General features: G+C 39.4%; 1 protein-coding gene across 1 annotated transcript in view; it reads left to right on the top strand.

The window, feature by feature from the left end:
- Nucleotides 1–17766, top strand: part of LOC108076854 (uncharacterized) — a 100192-nt gene extending 82426 nt beyond the window's left edge. The window contains exon 2 of the mRNA XM_070283206.1: nucleotides 17639–17766. Coding sequence (XP_070139307.1) covers nucleotides 17639–17741 — 103 coding nt within the window. The 3' untranslated portion in view covers nucleotides 17742–17766. The remainder of the gene's footprint in view (nucleotides 1–17638) is intronic.
- Nucleotides 17767–18658: the final 892 nt, after the last annotated feature.

The following is an 18658-nucleotide window of genomic DNA, read 5'->3' as shown; positions in this document are numbered from 1 at the left end:
CAATGAGACATGGACAAGCCAGAGCCAGCCAGCCAGCCAGCCAGCGGACGGATGATGGGTGAGTGTGTGTGTGCATCGGGGATATTACAATATTGCTTGACTCACCTGCTGACTCTCGGTGTTGGCATTGTAATTATCATTGCGACACTATTTGCTGTTTGGCTTAAGTGCTTTATATGACCAGCCAAGCAAATCAATAAGCCCAGTTACAGCCCCTATCTCTTACTTTTACCCGTACCTATGCCTTTTGTCAATCTGCAGCCCCCAAACTGCCGCCCCTAACCCACTCACAGTGAAAAAAAGAGCAAAGTAGGACTATTTTCATTGGTAGTAATATTCATGGAAATAGAAATTAACAAATATTCTGAAAATCTTTTGAATTTAAATATGTAGAATTTTAATTTCCGTGGAGCTAGGTTAAGCTTAAAAAATCTCAGTGTGAGTATACCACTACCCAAGGTTCAATCCTAATTAAGGCATGTTCCTTTTATATTTTCAGTATTAGAAGGAAGACATTTTAGGGTACATTTTGGTGCTAAATTTAGGGGTGCTTAATTTCTTTGAGTGCGCCATATCATTGCATACTTGATGGCTTTAAGGCGTTGCGGAAATTGGTTTGTTATGCGCCTTTAAGTAGGCTAAACGCTTCATTTTTATGTCATTTCGCTGTCATCGCTCACAGCACCGAGCACCGAGCACCGCCCCCACCGCATTTTATACCCCTCGGGAGGTTCCGCCCCTCCCCCTCGATTGCACCCCCATCCCCCGGGACACGCAGTGTCCCTTCCTTGTCCGTCATTCATTATTTGCACGTTTTTTGTTTCCGACGTTGTTCCTTTGTTTGGTTTGTTTTTGTTTGAGCTTCTTTCCGCTCATGAATTTTTTATTATATTTCGACACCTGCCCCCCGCCCCTCGGAATCCCTTGTCCTACACCTTCGACTTGGCTGTTGTTTCATTTTTAAATTATTAAATTTTATTGGCGTATCACTTTTTATGTGCGACCGCCGCCAGAAACATTATATTTCGATTAGCACCTGTTTGCTGACTTCCCACCCACTCACCTTTTTTGTTCTTGTTTTTTATTTTTGGTTGGTTTATTTTTCAATTGCAGCTTGTTCTGGGGTTTGTTTTTTTTGTGGGACAACAGGTGTGACCCGTAAATTTGTGCCCCCCAACCATTTGCCATTTCTATTTCTCATTTACTTTTATGCTTTTTATGGAAATTTCATCCGTCGTCTTCTCCGTTTGATTTCCAGTAAATTAAATGCGATTTGTGTTTCGCATCAAAATCATCGAAGCGAGCGGCGCGTGTTCCATGCCAGACGCTAAGTCGAAGACAAGGTGAACAAACCAGGCGGGAAAATCGATTTGGATGCGAGAACACCTGGTGATCACATTAAATGTTTGCTCTAAAATTAACTATTCGTGTTGAGTTTAAAGTTTGCCCGCCAGCCGTGTGTGTTTGACATGTTTCCTCAGTGCGCATTATGTGGGGCGATTGTAGCGGTGGAAACTTCTAATCAAGCTGGGATTTTACTTGCTAATGTGTGGGTGTTTGGGTTTTATTGGGGGATTTAATTAATAATAATGAGAAGTGGATTAGAAAGTGGGGGTAATATTACTATATCCTTAATAACTCCTACTAATTAACTTTGAAATGTGTTAGATAGTAGGGTTAAGTAGGGAAAAACCTTAAGGAACTGTTTTAAATATGGCTTGAAATATTTTTAGTCATTAAATGTTATATACTTATATTTTTGAAAAATGTCTGGCTGAGTTATATTATACTGAGAATATAAATACATATTTTTTAAACATTTTTTAATCAATTTTTAAAGTGAAAAATGGATCTTTATTCACGACAACTACTTCATTCTCTTAACAACTGTTGTCTTTAGCCATTTACCACTGTGTTTGGTGATGCAATTGAAAAATGCTGTTTCGTTGGGTGGCCTTGTTGAGGAGCGGAAAAAGTTTTCCTGTCGCCGCTGCCATTGTCGCCGACTGCGTTGTCTTCTCTGATCCGCTTGGCAATTACCCCAGGGAAAATCGCCCGACATTGTCCACTGCAATCCAATGGCGACTAATTAATGTGCCCATTTAATGGGCCATCCCGTAGCCCAGAAATCTCCGCTCAGCTCCCCACCAAGCTCCGCCCCCTCGGTTGCTGGTTGCGTGTGTGGGCTGTCAAGAATATTTCGTGCTCGGTCAGTTAATATACTGTCAACGTGTTGGCGTCGATGGCATTTATACGCACACATGCACACTCCACTCGAAATAATTGTATTTTTATTTAATCTGAAAGCTGAGATTGATTTTGGTTAAATAAAAAGCTAAGACAACTTTATTTAAAGTATTTTCTGGGCATTAAACTAAGTTCTAAACTTGAAGACTGAATATTTGCATAGGGTTTTTGATTGAAATATAATAAATAACATATTTAGTAAGATAAAAATAAGCATTAGACAAATTTGTTGAAAATTGTAATTGTCATATCTTGAAGTATCTTAAATCTCATGTCCAACTAAGCCACCTCAATGAATATTTGCCTTCGCATACTTTTAAGTATGGCCTAAGTCATGGCTTTTATGTGAAATTTATTAAATTTAAACAAAGAAAGTTATAATTTTAAATAATTTCCTTTTTAATATATCCCATATAGTTTTAAATATGTTTTTTGCTTTATTTCTTTATGTGCAACATAGACTGTATGTAGATATGTTCGTTAGTGGTCGAAAGGCGTTGACTGGCCTGCAATGAAATTGATTTTGGTGCGGCATCAATGAGCCTGCCTGTCAGGTTGCCGCCTCCATTCCTATATGGCCCCAACTCTGTCATCCGTCCAACTGGCGGCAATCCTCGCATCGCCTCATGCGTATTTTAATTGAATAAACATCCCGGCCGCAGTTGGCGGCAAGCGAAGAGCAAAAACAAAAAAAAAAAATAAATAAAATTAAATATCCCCGTGACTCCTGCTGCTTCTGCCGCTGCTGCAATCGAGTCGAAGACAAACAAGCGGCCAATGCCAATTAAATGGGAATTTTAATTAGCGCAAGTTACCCGGCATGACGTCACAGCGTTGAGAAAGACAGAGAGAGAAGCCAGAGGCAGGTGCATTGGGATGGAAAATAATATTAATATTACTTATCAATAAAAGTGCCTGTTTACAAGAGCAGGTTCGAGTTGCTGTTCCCAAGGGTTGCAAGATAAAGGTAACAGATGAAGCAAATAAAAAGGATTTTGGGGCTTAAAAATATTGGATATATTTTTACATCTTAACAACTTTTAAATATTTGATGAATTTCCCATCAAACTATGATTGATTTTTCTATTTTAAATTGAATTTAAATAAAGAAATCTGTCATTAGTTTATTACTGTATACTAAAATCCTTCAAAAGCTTTAAAAATAATTAAACCTTATATATGCAAAGGCTGCCTCGATGTACCCCTAATACCCAGCTAATGCATTCTGAAAACCCTTTCCAAATAAATGGATTTCATGAATTACAAATATTACCATTGCAATGTAAATTGTTTTAAGCCCTCTTATTATTTTTTCAATACTTTTCTAGATTTGTGAACAGAAATTTTCTTTGTGGGGATTTGGGGAATTAAGTTCGCACTCGCTTCCATTTTTCCCATTTGTTTTTTTTTTAACTATAGCAAAACCTAATCAAACAACAATTATAACGCATACCCATACATACATCCTCGGAACGAGCATTTATTTCAAATATTTACCAACTCAATTCGATTTGACCCCATTGATTCCCCATATATATTTTGAATATTTCCCCCAGATTGGGGTGGGAGAGGGAAAGAGCCTCGCAGGCAAATATAGAAATGCACATTCGATTTGGTCGCACACTTTTAACAATTTCAAATGCCGCTCTTCATTTGTTTAAGCAGACTATATGGTTTTTTCCTACTGTTTTTTTTTGGATTATCACCACCATCCGAATCCTTTTTTGCAGCCTCACCGTTCAAATTTCACACTTTCTACCCTCTCTCTCTGGCGGCGAGTAAATAAATAAAAATTTCAAATTCAAATTTTTGCAGATTGGCCGAGTTGAGTTGAGTTCCCTGGTGACCGACAGAATGGAAGCGGGACAGGGAGGCGACGAGGCCACGACGAGGAGGATAGCATCAAGGCCGGGAGTGGACTGGACCGGAGGGCCGGACTAGTTAGTCGTTCATCAAACATGGCCAGCAAATGTAGCTACAGTTGGGTTTGCCAATGAATGGTTTTTCGATAGTTTCTATATATATATTTTTTTGTATAGAATTTTTGATCTGGGCTTAAAAATCATCACATCACATTCATTCTTTATTTGGAATTTTAGAGAGAAAGGGACATAAGCTGACGCAACCATCAGAACTTAACTGAAAAGTATAGAAATATTTATAGAAATAATTATAGTAATAATTTATAAAGCAAAGGTCTAATCAATCCGAAGTAAGACTGTTCTATATATGGTACATGTGTAAATCCCCACTTTAGCCACTAGAAACTATCTATCCAAACTGCTTTGGTCTACTGTTTCTGCTCCTGCTTCCGTTTCTGTTTGATTTCATTACATCATTTGGCGTCTGACTATTTGCCGGCCGGTTGGACTGGCTTTTGCTTTTGCTTTTGGTCTGGGGACTGGCCCTGGCACTGGGACTGGGATTGGTTTCGTTTCGTTCGTTTCGCTTTGCTTTTGGGGGAATGGAGACAGTAATGCTGATGGGGGGGATGGGTGACAATTCCCCCGAGCACTTGCCGTGTGAAAATTGTGCGCTATGATTTTTGTAATTTGATTTGCAGATTTTCATCTCTCCCAGGCCTGTCTGTCTCTCCATCCATCCATCGGCATATAGAACATGGCAGAGGATAGATACATATTTAGTACATATGTGAGGCATTTCCCGAACTGATGAGAGTCCTGGCCACTCTGGGGACGAGGTCCTTGTTCCATCCTTTTTTCGTGTTTGTTGCGAGTGGCTGGGAAACAGCACTTTTTATGATGATGTTCCTATCTTCCTACTCCTATCCTCATTTTGTTTTTGATCAATTTGTATTCTTGTGCCACATAGTTTATTTTGCTTTCATGCATTTCAATTTGAATGGCCTGGGTACAGGCTTGCGAGCCGGCATCCTTGTCATGTGTCAATTGCAATGCTGGAATTAAAATTCAATTCTGTTTTCATATGCACAAAACGGAAATTGAAAAATAGTGAGTAGCAGCAACATCAGGGAAAACTTGCCGCTGCCTCAGTCACAGCCTCTGCCTCTGCCTCTGATGTTGATGTTTCCTCGCCCCTTTCTGCGCTTTCCTTTGTCAAACTTGGCTTGGAAAATGTCATCAAAACTGAGCAGAAAGCTGCCAGACAGCTCTTCCCTTTGACAATTTCCGACGGAACGGAGCAGCGATCTCTCTGCGGTTTTGGCTATTAAGTCAAAACCCGCCTCGGGACATTGTCTCAATCGGCATCTCGCAAAGATAACCTGGAACTGCTTATAAATTCTTTTGTCCTCGGCTGCAGCTGTCAATGCAGCATCCTTAATCTTCCGATCTGACGGATCCTCGGCCTGACTCGTTTAGGGGGATCGCCTTGCCCTCGTTGGAACTACACTGGATGGTAATTTATATGCAGGAATGCATCCAGTTGGCCAAAGAGCCCCTTAACTGGTTTTCGATATATATATTTTTTTAACTTGTTCCCTACCAGCTGCCTTGACTTGAATCATTCTGTGGTGTTGGGGCTTGCGGATTCAGTGTTCTTGGTAAGTGCTTGCAAGTGAGTTACGCCATGCTATTTTATATTTTATATTTTTAAGCCTTTTCGGATTACAAATCAATGCAACGGTAAGCCCTTAACTGGGCATCCCGTATCGCATTCAGGTAAGCTTCCTGGGGGGTGAATCGGTAGAGGCTCACTTCCGCTGCCGCTGACATACACAAATCCACATCCACAGGCCTGTCCATTAGGGGCGTCAATTATTTTATGATGGCCATGCGTCCATTATCATCAGCCGAGAGAGAAAAGAGATATGACAGAGAGAGACAGGAGGAGAGAGAGGACTGAGATTGCATGGATCGCTCGGAAGCCGTATCAGAATGAGCCATAAGTGGAACAAAGCTTGGAAACGTGACCAAATCAAATTTAATGTTTATTCCCATCAAAGCGACGGGAATACCAAGCGGCGGCGGGTTTGGGAGATTGATAGAAACAGTCAGCAGGCAAGGGCGGGAAAAGGGAAAGGAAAGTGGTAGGGAAAGTGGAAAGCCAAAATGAAAACAGATGCAAAAGCTGCTGTCAAAAATGAACAATAGCAACGCAGAAATGAAAACGAAAGGATTTCAGGGCAGGCAACTATCAACGCAGGGTGGTGTTGAAAAATAGCATACAGGAAAACAAATAATTTATAACAATAAAATAAGCATAAAAAACAAAACAAATAATGTGCTGTAAAACCTACAATGCTGTTTTAACTATATATATTTTAATGAGAGTGCAAACAATCATATTTAATTAGCTATTTTAGGTTTTAAATTATTAAAAATTATGATCTTTTACGGAAAATTGAGTTAATATTTAATTTAAATTATCGGAAGAGGCTTTACAATAAATTAATACATTGATATTATTTTTTGGTTTAATTTATATGCCTGTTACAAATATTAACAAATATTTTAGAAAAACGAATTTATAACGAATGAATTTTTAAAATTTTAAATATAACTTCAAGAAAGATTCTAAACTCTTTAACTAAATTAAAGTCTCAATACCTTCCAACCATTTATCTTGAAAATAACCAAGTGAAATCCATTTTATTGTAATATTTTATTCGCTTAATTTTCTGCCCGATTGTTTATTATGTTTTCCCCCCGAAAAAAATGAAAGAAGATTAACTGTATCGGGGCATTTTGGTTCCTCTTCTTCCTCTACTTCTTTTTTTTGGGAGCTCAGATTGTTTGAGTAAATGATTTATGCCTGCCTGCACAGTTTCGCCCAAGGAGACCGGGCAGGGAATCAGTTTGGATTCGCATTTGAAATATCCATATAAATATTTAAAGAGCACGTGGCCATTGTAAATGGTATGTCATGTTAGATGGCAAACAATTAATCAAAGATTTGTATTTCCCTAACTCCGAATCTCGCTCTCCTCTGGCGGCTCCGGTGGCAACAAAGCAATCGCCCGACTTTGGCCCCCAAGGAGCAGCAGCTGAAATCATTATTTTCTCTGGAGTTCTTTTTTGCTGCCTTTTTTTGTTTGCTTCCTACTTCTGGCTTTGATTTGGGCTTGGCAACATTTCTGTCCCATGTTGCTGGCCACATTTACCCGGTGGCTCTCTTCGAGGGAGAACTGGTTTTTGCTGAATTCTCCGCAAATGCTCTCTCCTGCGGCTCTCGCAAGTCAGCGGTTTGGCGTTATATACACAGGAAACGAAGGAAGAGAATTTCGACGCATGTCTGACGATGGGAAATTTCTTGGGGACAAGCACAGGGTGTTCCATGCTCCGTATTCCCATGTCAAGTGTGTGTTTCATCATAATTTGGCCATTAATACACGCACACACACTGACGCACAGAATCCTTGAGGGTGCCGAGCCTCCGCCTCTTTGCACTCACATTATTAAATATTTAATAACAACAAAAATTTAATGCGAGGTTTTTTCGGTTCCTTCGAGTTTTGTTTGGCTTTTTTTTTTTATTGCCACCGCTTTCGTCATTGATAAATATTGTAGGAGTCGCACGTGTCTGGTCGAAGGTGTCAGGCTTTTTGTGTGTCACATCCTTGCCGGCTTTCGTTTATTAAAAATTATTTATAAAACCCATGACACCTTGCCGGTCGAAAAAGCCCTAAAATACACTCTAGTACACCTCAAACTGTAACTAAAAATAGATTTTAGTAAGCTCTTAAGTTCTTTTTGGACGTCAAATTCCTCTTTAGACTTCTTTAGATATTCAGTTGAATCTAAAAAATGTGTTGATGGACTAGGAACTTTGGTTCAAGGCCACTTATTTGGCTATTCAGGGCATTGAATGTTGAATTTCATTCATTCCAGGAGAACTTTAAATAACTACCTTTGTAGGTAGCTATTATTATTCAATGAATTAATGAGCAATTTGACACTTCAAATGATTGGAGGAATGTATACAACAGTTTACGTATTTCTCAACAGTGTTCCTAGGCTTATTTAAGGTTTTTAAATAAATAAATGCAGTGACAAAGTTTACACCCCTTAACATTCTCCAAAACGTTTTTTAAAACTAAATTATTCTTTGAATTTCTTAACTAAAATGTTTGGAATATAACGTAAAAAACAAATGCAAAAATAACAACTCGCCCAAAAGTAAACTGTTATATTATTTTTTATGCAATTATTCTTAATTTCTGTCGTGGCAGTTGTCTTGTTTGTTTCTAAGAGGCAGCACCGCAGAAGTTTGAAGTGGCAAACTCGGCCTAAAGGAGGGCTATCTGCTTGGCTCAATCAAACAGTCAACAAAACATGGCAGACTTTAGGGGCCAACTTTGGCAAAAGCCGGCAAAACGGCAGGGCAACAAAACATAAAAAAAAACCAGAGAATGTTGCAGGCAAATAAAAAAGTCGTAAACTGTTCGAGGAAAAAAAAAACCTGAGCATCATTTTTCGGGTGGAGCAATGCCGGATTTTTGGCCCTGCGGTCAGTTTGCTTATATTTCTTATTTAATTTTACACTTCCAGCTGCGAAGGAATGAAGAAGGATTTGTATATACATTTTTCTCTCTCTCTTTTATTTGCATAGCTGGAAGTCCTTCTTGGACTTGGTCACGTTTTGCCCAAAAAATTGTTGTGGGTTCCAAAAAATGTTATTTAATATTTTAGTTTTGTTGCATCGAGGGTCGTCGTCGGAGCAATTTAGTGAAATATTTTGATTGCCAAATATGGCAAGCGTTTGCATATGAATAACCGGCGACTGCACTTAGGACTTCCCAGCACAGATACAAATGTGCCAGTGTGTGTGTGGGTTTGTGTGTGTGTGTGTCTAAACGGAAGTGGCAACATTGGCGCCACAAGCAAAAGTTTTTGTCGCTGACAGGAAGTTGCAATTTTGTTTGCAATTTCCTTCAGCGCACATTTCGGGATACTGGCAAAAGCGGGAAATGGGGAGGCAAACGGTTGGAAAAGCACAACAAACGAGGCGGTGCCACGCCTCCAGCCCGCTGTCAGCATGTTTAGTTAACTAAGTTGCGGTTATTACAAGTGAGAGGTGCTAGCTTTCGAGTTACTCCACAGTGCGGTTCTAAAGGCAGCCGCAGACGGAGATGCGGTTCAAGTGGAGTTATAATTTTTCTCTAGCGGTGGCAAATTAGCTTCTTCCTAGAAAAGCTACAAGATTTTTTAAAGGAACAATGAAATATATATATATTTAAAAAATTATAAATTAAGTAACAAAACTATATATTTTTTAGATATTTTAATGAGCTCGAAAGAAACTTTTACTTCTGTTTTTACTAATAAAATGTTATAATATTAAAAGGACCCCTCAAAATATTTCATATAAATTTAATTATTGTTGTATTAATTTTTTCAAATATTTAGTTTTAATAAAAATCTCTAATTGGTAACACTGTTGTTACCATAGAGTTACACGTGAGTTTTGCTGCTGCGCCGTTGCTTTGCCCCTAGCTCTGCCCCTGACTTGGCCATATTTCAGGAGTCAACTTTCGTGGCAAATTAATTTGCAACAAAAGTTGCATAGAGCATTACACAAATTGAAATATGCAGAACACGCATTGCACTCTCTTTTTTTCCCGGCTTTAGTTTTTTAGTTTTCCAGCTTTTAATATTTATTCTCTCGTAATTTTCGGATTAAAGGGGAATTATGGAAATTACATTGTAAGCTGATGGCGCAGCGTAGAATCCAAAACTAGATAAAAAAACAAACATTGTTACGCCTGCAATTTTCAATTAGTTTTCTGCGATTTTTGTAATAAGTTTTAATTCTGAAATATACATACTCATGCGTATATTGCGAATTAATGCTGGCTTACGTTCTGCTAATGGTGGTTATGACAGCTTAATTAACCAAAACCCACACGGTAATAGTTGCACTTTTTGCCCTGAACTTTCGGATAATAATAATTCCGAACGAATGCTGAAATATTTATCGGGTAAAACTTCAAACAACTGACTTTTAGTGATCAATATATGCCCTCGGCAAGTGCTTAAATATTTAAACTGTCCCACACACCGGCTCTAAAGGTTCATTAATTAAAGGCCACTCAGGGCCACTTTTCACCCCTGTGTTGTTCCCCAATTAGCGGGACCTTAGAACGGGTAGGTGGCCCCCATCTACCTGCCCCAGCAACAAGAGCAGCCACACCCCCCGCCGACACCATTTTCATACATAATTTCATTCACAAATAAATTAATGGCGGTGCCAGAAGAAGGAAAATATTTTTCCGAAATGTTTTCTTCAAATAATTTTTGTTTCGTTTTTCATTTTGTTTTTCTGCTGTTTGCTTTTTTGTTTACCAACTTTTCAATTGACGGCATTTGCTGCCATGGACATGAAGCGAAAAAACAAGAGAGAAAGCGGCTCAAAGGTCAGCGGCAAATATACAGATACAGATATAGGTGCGTACGCGTATATAAACGCCGCTCTGACATAATTTGCTCAATCATTTGCATAATTTTTAACAGTCCACAGCCCTTGGCACGCCCTGCCTCGACGCCCCAATACCCCGACACGCTCCTTAGCATTTTTCGGGTCCCTCACTGATTTATTTTATTTTTTATTTATATATTTTTCGGTTGTGTTGCGCATCTCGTTAACAGAAGGAGACGAGGCGCAAAAAACAAGGAAAATGAAAAATATTCAACACCAAAACAAACAGACAAACGAATACAAAAACCCGCTGGTGTTGGTTGGTGTTATTGGTGTCTTTTTTTTTGTTTTTATTTTGTTGGTGTGTGTGTGTGTGATAAGAGGACATTTTTGCGTAGCATACTTTGCGGCGGAAGGCCGAATGGCTGACCGAAAAAAAAGGGAAGTGAAAAAATGCGACACGTGTTGCCGCAGCAGTTAAAAAATTGCCATTGCCGGCTGCCATTTGCCATTTGCCACATTTCGCACATAAAAATAATTGTGTTTACTTTGTTTAATGCGATCGAATGCGGCATAAAGAGCTTCGCATCTCGTCCCGTTCCCATCCGATGGCAGCTTTGATGTAAGCGTATCTGCAAGATACACAAGCCAAATGAGTGTATCTCCTGCTGTGCTCTGTGCTCTGTTCGGGGCGTTTGTTTGCCTAAAATGCCAAAATGTGCTGGAAATCGATTGCAAATTCGAAGAGTGCGTGTGTGTGAGTAGCCTGCCCCGGCCTCTCCTTGCCTCGCCCGCCCCTTCGATTCCAACAGGTTTCTGGTGTGACATCCTTTCTCGGTTCCCCGGAATTTCTCTTGTTGATTTTATCTAAGCTGGCAAGTGGCTGGGATCTTAATTGAAACTCTTTGCTGATTGCACAACGTTTCTGAATTTTGATTTGCGATTTCGATGGCTCGAATGGAATAATAAAAGGCTTGGAAAATTTAACTAAAATGCAATCCGTTCTTTGATTTAAATCTTGTGAAATACAATATTGTTGTGCGTCTTGAAGTACGTGTGTAAATGTATTCTTATCTTATTTATTTATTTCTGTATTTTGTTGTATTACAAAATGTGGTTTTAAGATTTATTAGAAATGTGAAACTCTTGAGTTTGTATCATGCTGATATTGTTTAAGGCTAAGCTAAATTTTAGCTTTGTTATTCCATTTATCACAGCCTTTTGATGGAGTTCAACCTTTGAACCCACCTGTATTCACTTGTCAATTAGGCTTTCTCATTTGTCCTAACAAAAATAGGGAACTCCTTTAAAAAATACTATTATCCTGCTGAAAGGATTTTTGGCGAAGCATCAGTTCCATTGTGATCCATTCGACTGACTCTATCCCCCAGCACTCGTCACTGTCAACAGACCCAAATTAGGTGCAATACGTTCCCCCTTTTTTTGATCAACACCAAAAAAAAAAAACCCTTGTTCTTGAGGCAAATAAAAACAAAAAACGAGTACAGAGGGCTCTAACTATTGACAGGTGTGACTGTCACGGCCACAGGATGTCAGGCGTTGTTGGGCCTCTAGTTTTGGCAAAGGCAAACAAGCAGAAAACAAAAAATTTTCCGGACACCTAACACCACGTTCCTGCATCCAGTGCACCTGTAATGCCTAAAGGACATGTCCGAACATTTCAATCAGAGTCCAGTTGGCAGGACGTCGCCGCCGCCTCCTGGCTTATTTTTCACGGAATCCAGAGACTAGAATCCTCCTGGCATGTGGATGCAAATGCCTAAGAACGATTCCAGCGCCATCGTTATTGGCACTGACTCGGCCAATTCGCAACCCCCGTTCTTGGCCTGCTGGCTTTTCCCCCATCCTTACCCTTACCCGCTGGCTTCTTGGCCAGGAATCGATTTAAAGCAAAACTTTTAGCTGTGGCAAAATACATTTAGCAAGTCCCGCATCTGGATCTGGTTGGGAATGCCTTCCTGCCTATTTTTAGCAGCCGTAAAAATGTTTGTGCATCAATATTTAACCAGGACAGGAATTTCGACCATTTTCGTGCTTTTTGTGTTTGCATTTTTCCAGCCACTCGAGTCATTTGGCATGCAAACTTAATTACGATTTTATTCGGTTTGCTATGTAATACTACTCCCACATCGCCTCTAAGCTAGTTTTGCATTTCCTCCCGTTCTTTGCTGTGTCCAGTTTGTAAAGCGAAACTAATTCACTTTGCAGCCTAAATATTTAAAGGTCTCTGCAGAAATATGCAGCACTTTAAGTGCGGGGCGGGCCTGGGGGTCCTGGTACACTCATAAAATTTTTTGCCTAAAATCGCCCTTAAAAAGCCTCTTTTCGCCCTTGTATTTAGAAATTCGCCATAGAAAAGGTTCCAAAGGCGAGTCGCTCTAGATTTGAGAAAATTGGCCCTAAATTTGAGAAAAGAATCCTTCCTAAATCTACGGCGATTTTTCTTAAATGAAGAAACATTTTCTTGTTTATAAGGAGATTTGTCCTAAATATGGGAAAAAATTTTCCTCAAATTGAAGGTGAATTTTTCTTTAATTTAGAAAGATTTTTCTTGAATGTAGAAAAATATAAGGTAAGTTTCAATTGTTTGTTGTTGCTGCTGCTGTGTTTGTAAATAAGCAAATTTATTATTTGTTGTATAAAATATTGTTAATAAATATTAATAATATTTTTTGTTGTTGTATTATAACAAAAACAATATTATTATTGTACATTAACAAAGGCGGCTAAAATGCTAACACTTTTGGTGTTGCAAAAGAGACTTGCTCTTACTAAGTGTTGGCCGGCCACCGTCACCTCATGCCAGAGACGTTTGAACCAGTTGGGAATTGTATGCGCACGCGTGCGGAATTTGCCAAAAGAATCCGCCATAGTTTTACGAAAAGTTGACCAGCAAAACAAAGAAAATTCTCCCGTAATTTAAGAAAATTCGCCCGTAATTAAAGAAAGAAAATGAACGAAGCAAATCCGAAAATTTTGCCCTAAATTTGAGGAAAATATGTAAATTAACCCTAAAAAAGTGTATTTATGGCGGCTTTTCTTGGTTTTACGGTGCCTGCCTTAAATTGATGAAAACCTTTTCTTAATTCCAGAAAAATTTTCTTAGTTTAAGGGCGTTTTTTTTGTATGGCGATTTTTCTTATATATAGAAAATTATTTTTATGAGTGTACTTTTTGCAAATTAAGTTGTCACTTGGTTGGCATAAAATCAAATTGAAATTTATTACAACAAAATGATTATTTAATAAAAATGCAGCAGCATCAACCCATCCCCAAAGACTTGACAGGACTCGACTGCACTTTTCATAAATATGCATAGGACCGACGTCTGCATCGCTCGCTCTCGTTCTCGTTCTCGCTCTCCATCTCGGTCTCGACATGATTTGTGGCATTTTCCGACTCCTGCCTGATGTCCCCATTTTCCAACAGTAATTGTAACTGTCATGTTGTGCGTGTGTACCGCCCCCACTCCTCCCGAGTGTGTGTGTGTGTGTGTGTGTGCGTCGTCTGCAAGTTAGAATTGAAATTTATTTGCATTTTTGATTTGTCAGTCATCATAAATATGCAAAGACCAAGGCGAGCAGCAGAGGGAAAAGGAAGCGAGCAAGCGAGCGGCAGCAAGTGGCATTTGCTTTTTGATGAGATTTTTTAATGAACTTCTCTCAAGCCAACCCCGAGCCCAACCCAACCCAGGCAACCCCTGACCGACCCTATTACAGAACCAAGACCAACACGAACCCCACATCTGCTATGCCTAAGCTGAAACAAATTTTTTAGAATTTCTAGATTTAAAATTTCAATTGCTAAAAGTAATATGAAAATGACTAAAAATAAGTTTATATTTAAGAGAACAATTTATGTGAATTTATGAGAATTTATTACGATTGAAAAATATAAATCATACCCACCAACAATTGGTTTTCAGTGTTCTAGGGCTTATAAATTTATGTAAACGACACTCTACTTGTACTCGTTTTTTTCTGTGTGCACGAGCAGAGGTCCTACTAGAGAGGAAGCCACAAGAAGTCGCATTAATTGTTCTGATCTTTGCTTTGCGTTGCCGCTCCTGCAGTGCCAAGTTCAAAGCTAATGACGAGAAGCCCCTCGAACTGGCCCGGCCCCTCTTAGAAGGGAACTGGGCGAAGAGGGGAGAGCCAGGAACTGCCCACGCAATTCAACGATTTCAGCTTTGATTGAAATGGAAACCGAAAAGGATTTTACTTGGCCGCAGACTCGACATCGACATCGACATCGAACTCGGGCTCGAACTCGAACTCTCGGACCTTCGGCTTAAAAGTTCAATGCATCTAGGCTTACTGGAAAAAGCAAAGAAGCCGAGGGCAAAGTCCCTGAAATCCGTTCGCTGAGCTTGGGTTCAGACCCTCTCCAACCCTTGGGCCATGGTCCCTCAACTTTTTGTCTCTATTTATCTTATCCTGTTATCCCATTTCGTCCTCTCTAGACAATCGAATGTGGTTCTATTTCCTTTCCAGCTCGCACAAACAAAAACTTGCACGTCACTAAACATCATTTGTATTGCTTTTTGCTGTCGGATGGGGTGGCTTTCCTCTGCCACCCCTCGGGGCATGTGCTTGGAAATCATAAATTACCCCAAAAAGTATGCAACATAATACCAGAAATTTGTGTAAGCGCATTCTCAACGCATATTCCCCCTGTCCAGTGGGTGGGTGGTGATCCTGTGGGTGGTTGGGGGTGTAGTCAAGACAACAACCCTAAGCGCATTTGGCTTGCACTCGCCGTGACCCACCCACACACACAAACACACACGCAGGGAGAGGGAATGATAGACGGACACAGCTGTCAGGATTCGCAGGTCCTTCGCCCCCCTTCAAACCGAAGGCGGTTAACTAACGTTTTGCTCTAAATGTTATAAATAAATAAATAAAATAAATATACAAATACACACGTAGCCCTCGTCTATAACGGAATGCTGTTTTTGTTTAGCTTTTCCCCCTCAGGTTCTTGCACAACCACACACAGAGTGCACACAGAAATGAGAAATACAAAAATAAGGAAACCGGAGCAGCACAAAATATCTTTCTTCGGCTCTAATGAAAGTTGCAGCTGGATTTCGGTCAGCCTTTGGGCATTGATACAAAAAAAGAAACCCAGCAGCTCCCCCATGTTATACAACCGAACATTTTGTAAATGTTTTTTGTTTATGCTTAAATGCGCTTTTGTTTTCCCTGTGAACATTATTTTTGCTTCAACTAAACATTGCACTTTATTAGATTACATTTTCAATTGTTGAAACGTGGAATTAGGATATTCAATATTCTGTTGCCTGGTAATTGAAGCTTAAACCTAGATTGCATAAGAAAAATAAATGAAATAACAATGGGGTATTAAAATGCAAATAAGAATTTTAGAAACAAAGGAGATATTTATTTTGTGGGGGTTGTATTTTAACACTTTTTTTATGAGAACCCTTGGCCTTGTGCTTATTCTTGATGTCATTGATAAATATATACTATATATGAATATACCTCAAGGCAATAACTACTAAAAATCATAGCTTAAAATGGAAAAATATCAGCAAATTCTGATAGAGTATCGATTTCTCTATCAGCCACGCTGACTAAGGATGCTTGACTGTAAAGCATCTGCTGGCACTTGTACTTATTTAATTGAAAATGAAATATATTTAGCTTGCTCTTTTGGTTCGTTTATTGAATGCCACATATAGTTCCATGGCACTCATGTGAATATCGCGGGTTCATAATATAATCTATCACATGGCCCAGCTATCTGTCTCTGTCCAAGTGGGTGGCATAGTTGGGGGGCATTTCGGGGCCATGGCCCTGCCCCGCCACACGAGCTCACTAATTGCAAGCGGTGCGTGTAGAGGGCACGAAAAAAAAAGAGAAGGAGAACCGAGATGCGGAGAGATGAAATAATAACCCAATGGTACTCAAATGAAGACCGCTCCAAGGGGGATTAAGTGAACGCGCGGGTGAGGGCTGGGAATTGGGGGTTGGGTGGCTGGGTTGGGGAAAGCTGGAAAAGCAGGAAAGCGGGAAATTGTGGGCGGTTGAGGGAGCCTGGGACAGCACTCATTTAAATTTCATGCTTATTGCCACAAAATAGCTCAGTTGGTGGCAGCCAGAGTTGCCCCAGCCACGGAACACACACATATAGTACATATGTATATATATATTTTACATATATCACTGACAAGCGACGACGGATCAGGAAATGGCCAGAGGAGTGGAGGGAAGAGGGGAGTGGCCACGGCCAGTCAGCCAACCAAAAAACAAGCTTGGGGAAGCACCGAAATAACACACCGAGGGACCCCATCACGCGAGTGTGTGTGTGTGTGTGCGAGCCGGGCTGTGTGTGCTTGGTTAAGCTTTCAAGTAAAAATAGCAAAAATGCTGTCAACATAATAACGAAATTTTAACGCGCCGAGCGCAACGAGACCCAACTCTGTACTGCCCTCCTGCAACTCCCCTGGTCTAGCAGCGCCATTTCAACGCATCAAGTGATTTCTTTTCCCTGCTTTTTTTTTACCCGACAGGAAATATCCACTAGATGATGGCATATATTCATGAGAAATGAGAAAAGTTTTTTGGGTTCTTCTTTCACTTTAAATTAATATAAAATATGATTTCTAATTAATATTTAACTAATAAGAATTCCAATTTCTATAACAATTTCCTTGCAAAAACACTTATTTAAAAAAAAACATGAAAGTAAACATAACATAAATTTAAATACATTATTTATTGACTTATTTTGAATATTTTTTTTTTAATAAAACAATGTTTTATTTAGTTTTCTTTGAGAAGTGCAACGTTAAATTGTTCAGTTGCATATTTTAAAAGAAAAAACACTGCATTTAAATTGCAAACTCAACATCTTTTATTTCTCTAAATAAAAATAAAGTTACAAAAAAATACTTTTATTGTAGTTCAGTTATTATTTTATCCTATAATCCCTCAGCAGGGCATTTTTGACTTCGTGCTGAGTTAACCTGTTCTACTGCATATGTAATTTTTTTTTTTTTTTGCAGCCTTAACCCTCTGTTGGCACCCATTGCCACCCAAAAGACGACCACTGTGGATATATTCTGTGGAAAAACGTACGGCAAACTAAAAACTGATATCCAGAAATAAATAAATTGACGTGGCTATGACGCTTACACGGTTCAGATGGGCAGGACGTGGCAGGGCAGGGGACAGGGACAAATGGGATCTGGGATCGGGGAACTGGGAGCTGGGAGTGAGATGTGGTGTTTTCTGGGATTGCAGGATGTGCAAGGACACAATCATCCGCAGCAAACCGAGCCCAGCTCCGAGCTGAGCTTCGCTTCTGCTGCACCGGCTCCTGCACTCGCTCGTAAATTCGGCATGAAAAAGTTGCACGAATAAATTAAATTTGTTTGCAGAGGGAAAAGACCAAAAATACAAAAAATACAAAAAAAAAAAAAGGAAGGAGAGTAGAAGAAACGAGCAGGAAAATCTCCACTCTTTACTGCTACCGCTGTGGCTGCCACTGGAAATTGTCTGGCTAGCATGTGAGTGCATCTGTATTTAATTTTGCCATTTTAAACGAAATTTTCACGCTGCCTGCATTTGGATTTTAATTTATACATTCGTATACCTCAGCACGCTGACGAGTCAAGGCGTCTGAGAAATCCATTAGGAATTTCACTTAGCCGGGAATGAAAGCTCGACAATAGCAGCTAGAAATAATACAGGCACTGTCATTTGTTTTGGCCAAAATGCTGAGTATTCGGTTAGTTTAATTAGAGAGCGTTTTGCTGCAAGCTCTCTCAAATTGGTTCATCTCAGTTATCTTTTTATTTTGTAGTTTATTTTTACTCTGAGAAGAAGTATTCCAAAAGCTTGCCAAAATTGGTTGCATTTTAATCAGAATTGAGTTCTTTGTAGGTTCAATAAAAACCTTTCTTCAAACTATTTTAGAATCCATCAACTAAAAATAAAAATTTGAAAATAAAGTTCACTGTACACAGTAAAGGTTTGTATATCAAATTAAAGTTAGACTTTAATGAAAACGTATCTTTATCTTC

This window comes from Drosophila kikkawai, chromosome 2L (assembly GCF_030179895.1).
Source record: "Drosophila kikkawai strain 14028-0561.14 chromosome 2L, DkikHiC1v2, whole genome shotgun sequence".
NCBI lineage: Eukaryota > Metazoa > Arthropoda > Insecta > Diptera > Drosophilidae > Drosophila > Drosophila kikkawai.
Note: the sequence above shows the minus strand (reverse complement) of the source record. Positions and strands in the feature narration are given on the sequence as shown.